Raw genomic sequence first — 3,028 nt, forward strand, 5'->3', positions numbered from 1 at the left:
AAGAGCCATTGCCAGCTGGCGCCAGGGTGGGCTTTCCTCACATCTGCACTCCCTCTGCTGCAGGCCTGAGCTCTCCATGCCCCTGGCTATTTCCTGCAGAGGGTCTGCTCTCAGTGGCCAAAGGAGGGCGCTGGAGAACGGACCTGAGCAGACAGGCAGGAGCTCCTGTGCAGGTCCTCCCAGGCACCACCCCTTCTGGAAGGAAGGCATGGGAGTCCCCTAAGACAGATCCTCAGTCACTTCTCTTTGCCTGCTCCTTCTACTGTCTTCTATGCTAGGGATCACTTCCTTGTTGAGTGGCACCTGAATTTTGAGAGGTTCCTCTGCTCCTCTTCATCTGACCCCTTTCCTTCCAAGGCCCCACAGAGGAAGGCATGCGGTGGGCCCTAGCCCTGCTTCTAGCTCTCCTGTCTCCTGGTGAGTGTGCTGCCTACAGAGAGGCTCACGGGTTTTGTTTTGTTCTTTCCTTCTTTTGCAAGGGGTGCCATACTAAGAAATGCCTCATTATAGTTTGTGTTGTTTCCACTGCAGCCAGTCAGAAATCTTCCAACTTGGAAGGGAAGATGAAGACAATCACCGGGCCGGCTGGGTCACCTGCAGAAATCACCTGTGATCTTCCTGGAGTCAGTACCTTATACATCCACTGGTACCTACAGCAGGAGGGGAAGGCCCCACAGCGTCTTCTGTACTATGAACCCTACTACTTCACGGTTGTGTTGGAATCAGGAATCAGTCCAGGAAAGTATGATACTGCAAGGACAAGGAAGAGCTGGAATTTGAGACTGCAAAATCCAATTGAAAATGATTCTGGGGTCTATTACTGTGCCACCTGGGACAGGCACCATGATTCAGACCTGCCCTACACCACACTAAAAATCTGCCTGTGGTTGCTTCTGGTAAGATAGACCAGCCAACTCTTATTTCCTGCCCTGAATTTACTGTATTCTGTACAAAGAGAAACACAGCTTAACTCCTGATCTCCCCACTAATATCACACTCCCCTGGGCAGCAGCTGCACCCTGTTCCCCACTCTCCCCCAGGACTTTCCCGAAGACCAAGCTGCCATGTTCAGGCCTCAGCTCAGCAGCCTGGCTGACAGCAAGCTTCTCTCAGCTCTCCCAGGACGTGGGGGAGGCCCACTCACTCTGCTTCCTAGGACAGACAGGTACACCTAGAGTCCAGCTGTGAAGCAAGATATTTTGGATAGCAAATGGGAAGGGTATTTATACTAAATCATGTATCCAATCATGGTCCAGAGATCACAGCTGAGCGTGGCGCTTATTCCTTATGTCCATAACAATATACGCAATACTATAATGATCACCAAAACACTAGGCCTAGATATGCAGTTGAACATTCTCGCCCTCTGCCCTCCCTTTTATCCTCATCCTCCTTTCTTACTTCCATGCTTGCTTTTATTATTTTTCTCTCCCTCCCTCCCTTCTTCCTGTCCTTCCATCTTCCCTCCCTCCCCCATTCTTCCTTCCTTCCATCCATTCTCCGTTTCTTTCCTTCCTTCCTTCCTTCCTTGCTTTTCTCTCTCTTTCCTTCCTTTTTGGGTACATAATCAGATAACTTTTTCCACAAAATCATTTGAAATAATTTTCCTCTATTTGTTTATGCCAACATTGATACAGCTACTTTAAATGTTCAGTCTTCATTTTTATATCTTGGAAATTTGCTGTGTTACTTTGTTTTGTTTCATATTTGTTTTGTATATATAAAACATTTACATGGAACTGAAGTCAAAATTATAGAAGATGCATTTGAAGATTTTAGCATCCATTGTAGAGTTCTCGTTCCTCTTTTCTCCCTCACCCTATAGGTAAAAATATTTGTATCAGTTTTCTTGAACTTTTTAACTTTGTTTGTCATAGCGCAGTATGTATCAATTCTATTTAAATGACATATTTATATTTTTGTTCCTATATTTGGTTTTTAAAATTTTAATCAGTCTCTTATTTTCGCGTGTCTGGATTTGGTGTCTGACTTCTAAAGGTGCACATACTTCATAAGTATGCGTAAAGAAATCCGTATCTTGTATTTGAATGTTTGTATGCATTGATTATTTAATGATGGCATCATTGGTCTATCAGGAATTTTTATACAATAATTACTATGTTAGTAATAATAATACTGGCCAGGCCTGATGGCTCATCCTGTAATCCCAGCATTTGGGTAGTCCAGTTGTTAGGACCACTTGAGGCCAGGAGATTGCGATCAGCTTAGCCAACATGGTGAAACCCTGTCTCTACTAAAAATACAAAAAATTAACCCGCTGTAGTGGTGCACACATGTGACCCCAGCTACTTTGGATGCTGAGGCAGGAGAATCACTTGAGCCTGGAAGGTAAAGATTTCAGTGAGCTAAGATCACACTACTGCTATCAAGTTTGGGCAACAGAGCGAGACACTGTCTCAAAAAAGTTGATAATAATAATAATATTGATGGTAAATATGGGTACTGACATTCTGGTAGTTAATTTACTAAGTACATTACTTTCTATTTTATTTAATCTATACAGAAACTTCATCAAAGGTTTAAAGTACTGTTGAATTTAACATTAGAAATTTGGGGGTTAATTAACATTCCCTAAGTCATATACTTTAACTTGATAATGATTGGAATCCAAGTTCTGTGATTCCAAAAATGAGATCTGTTAATTCAGTTTGCATTCCCCCATCTTTAGGAGTACTTGCATTTTTTACAACATTATGGGTCATTTACAGTTCTTCTTTTGTGTATTGCCTTGTCACACTCTTGACCTATTTTCCTTTTGGAAGATTAATTTTTTCTCGTTGGTATGAAAGACTTAATATACACCATTTTAGAGAAACTGACCCTTTATCAAATGTGTTGAACTATATCTTCTCCTATGTTATTATTTTATTTGACAACTTTTGGCGAATTGCACTTTGAAAAAAAATCTATCAATTTTTCTAGGGTGTCTATTTTGACATCAGGCTTAGAGAGGCCAATCTCACCTAGAATTTGTATGTAATTAATCATCGTTTAAATCTAATGATTT

The 3,028-nt window shown here is 41.8% G+C and overlaps 1 gene segment (V, D, J or C); it reads left to right on the forward strand.

Annotated features, from left to right (window-relative positions):
• The first annotated feature begins 78 nt into the window (after positions 1 to 78).
• Positions 79 to 2,049, forward strand: LOC111552282. The segment is given in 2 exon segments: positions 79 to 417; positions 532 to 2,049. Coding segments are annotated over 2 exon segments (417 nt in total).
• The last annotated feature ends 979 nt before the right edge of the window (positions 2,050 to 3,028 follow it).

Source organism: Piliocolobus tephrosceles, unplaced genomic scaffold (assembly GCF_002776525.5).
Source record: "Piliocolobus tephrosceles isolate RC106 unplaced genomic scaffold, ASM277652v3 unscaffolded_40490, whole genome shotgun sequence".
NCBI lineage: Eukaryota > Metazoa > Chordata > Mammalia > Primates > Cercopithecidae > Piliocolobus > Piliocolobus tephrosceles.